Source organism: Somniosus microcephalus, chromosome 22, assembly GCF_052327205.1.
Source record: "Somniosus microcephalus isolate GS21.2 chromosome 22, FLI_Smic_1.0, whole genome shotgun sequence".
NCBI classification, from domain to species: Eukaryota; Metazoa; Chordata; class Chondrichthyes; order Squaliformes; family Somniosidae; genus Somniosus; species Somniosus microcephalus.
In genome coordinates this window covers 47,619,288-47,621,889 of record NC_141008.1, presented here as the reverse complement: position 1 = coordinate 47,621,889, position 2,602 = coordinate 47,619,288, and the positions used below count along the sequence as shown (strand labels likewise).

At 54.3% G+C, this 2,602-nt stretch overlaps 1 protein-coding gene across 1 annotated transcript in view; it reads left to right on the top strand.

The window, feature by feature from the left end:
* The first annotated feature begins 2,014 nt into the window (after positions 1 to 2,014).
* pitpnaa (phosphatidylinositol transfer protein, alpha a) overlaps positions 2,015 to 2,602 on the top strand; it is a 78,343-nt gene continuing 77,755 nt past the window's right edge. Inside the window, exon 1 of the mRNA XM_085964642.1 lies at positions 2,015 to 2,139. Within this exon, the coding sequence (XP_085820768.1) occupies positions 2,039 to 2,139 (101 nt within the window). The 5' untranslated portion in view covers positions 2,015 to 2,038. The remainder of the gene's footprint in view (positions 2,140 to 2,602) is intronic.

Below are 2,602 nucleotides of genomic sequence, written 5' to 3'. Positions count from 1 at the left end.
CTGTGGGAGGGGCAGTACTGAGGGAGTGCCGCACTGTGGGAGGTGCAGGACTGAGGGAGCGCCGCACTGTCGGAGGGGCAGTACTGAGGGAGCGCCGCATTGTCGGAGGGGCAATACTGAGGGAGCGCTGCACTGTCGGAGGGGCAGTACTGAGGGAGCGCCGCACTGTCGGAGGGGCAGTACTGAGGGAGCGCCGCACTGTTGGGGGGCAGTACTGAGGGAGCGCCGCACTGTCGGAGGTGCTGTCTTTTGGATAAGATGTTAAACAATCTGCTTTCTCAGATCCCGTGATGCTATTCAAAGAAGGGCAGGTGAGTTCTCCCCAGTGTCCTGGGGTCAATATTTATCCTCAACCAACCTCATAAAAACAGGATATCTGGCAATTATCTCATTGCTGTTTGTGGGATCTTGCTGTGCACAAATTGACTTCTGCGTTTCCTACATTACAACAGTGGCTACACTTCAGAAAAGTACTTCATTGGCTGTAAAGTGCTTTGGGATGCCCTGAGGTTGTGAAAGGTACTAGAGAAATGTGAGATCTTTCTTCCTTTGTCTGTTCTCTCTACAGACACTGAGGGCTGGATTTTGTCAATGGGGGCACGTTGTTGGGCGGGAATGCTGGTTGTCAAGTTTAAGACCCGCCCCCAATGATGTCCGGCTATCACACGCTATTTTCCCTTGATTGACCTTGTTAAGCTCACCCTGCGGGCTTAGCAGGCCAATTAAGGAAAAGCCGGTGACAGATGACATCAGCGTATGACGTTTCATCTGTCAAAAATTATTTGACAGGTGAATTGTCAGCATTTGACAGCTTAGAGAAGCTGTCAAACACTGACATTCTCTGTTCTATGGTGAGCCCTTGCATTGAAGGCTCACCAAAACCTATTTCTTCAGCAGAAATCAGGTGGCTGCTGCATTCTGTCACCTCTGCCGTTGAGATAAGGAACCTTCGGATCCCCAAGGGTTGAAGCCTGCAGGAAGAAGCAAAGGTAAGGAAACTTTTTCTAATACTTTACACTCACCTCTCATACTTACCTCTCCACACTTGCACCCATCACTCACCTCCACAGCGGACCTTTTGATCCCTCTCACCCCCTGCTCGCCTCACTGACCCTGGCGGGGTTTCCTGATGTTGCGAAGCCCGCACTTGCAGGGGTAAAATGGCGACAAGCCTCAAAACAGCCTGTTAACTACCTGTTAAGAGGCAGTTAATTGGCTGTAATCCGCTTCCTGCCTCGAGGAGACGGGTCCCAGTGCGAGTCGGGGACCCGCCTCCCAAGAAGATGGCACGGAGGCGGGTCGGGGGCGGGTTCGGTACCCGCTCCCAGTTTCTGCCATTTTCCCGGCGGACCCGCCTCCATACTACCCTTTTACTATTTATATGCCGATAGAAGACTTTTGTATTACCTTTTATATGTTGGCTGCCATTCTATTCTCATACCCTCTCTTTGCCCCTCTTATTTTCTTTTTCACTTTGCCTCTGAACTTTCTATATTTAGCCTGGTCTTCACTTGTATTCTCGACCTTAGATATAAATACTCGGACTGCTGAACAGGCGCCGGTCAATAATAAACCAGCAAGGAATAATGATTGTGTAGCTTCAATTCAAAAGGAACCCGTAACCTCACATTGATCAGAAAAGAACACCATCAATAAACAAATGGATCCAATAACTAAACAGAGCCCGATGCCTGAGTCAGATTTGACAAAAAGCAGGCGGTGTCACTTTAAGCCGACTTGCATATTCATAATGACGTCAGGGCAGCTTATGAATAATTAATCAGGCGCCGACGCCCCGGCGGGCGGCGAAGAGTGTCCTGACGCAGGCTGGTCGGCGGGGACGTCATGACGCTGGCTGGCGGGTGAATGACGGCAGGACACAGGTTGGCGTGTTGCAGACGACATGACGCAGGCTTGCCTATGTTGATTACGTCATGACGCAGGCTTGCCTATGTTGATTACGTCATGACGCAGGCTTGCCTTTGTTGATGACTTCGATGGTCATGCCGCAGGCTGGCCGTGGGTGATGTCATGACGCATGGTTGGCCAGGTGATGACGCACGGCCCCGCCCTCCACCTCCAGCAGCCGGGGCAGAGAGCGAACAGCCGGGCCGGGAGGATGGTCCTCATCAAGGAATTGTGAGTCTGCGCTTCATCGGGACCGGCCCGGGGGGACCCAAGGCCCGCTCCCCGCTACTGGGAGCCCGGGGCCCGCTACATGGGGAGGGGGAGGTGAGGGAAAGAGTGTGGGGCAGAAGGACAACCACCCCCCCCCCCCCCCCCTCATTCTCTTCCTCCCCCCCCCCCCTCATTCTCTTCCTCCCCCCCCCCCTTCTCTCCTCCCCCATTCTCTTCCTCCCCCCCCCCCATTCTCTTCCTCCCCCCCCCATTCTCTTCCTTCCCCCCCCCCCATTCTCTTCCTTCCCCCCCCCCCATTCTCTTCCTTCCCCCCCCTCCATTCTCTTCCTTCCCCCCCCCCCATTCTCTTCGCTTCTCCCCCCATTCTCTTCCTTCCCCCCCCCCCTATTCTCTTCCTTCCCCCCCCCCCATTCTCTTCCTTCCCCCCCCCATTCTCTTCCTTCCCCCCCCCCCCATTCTCTTC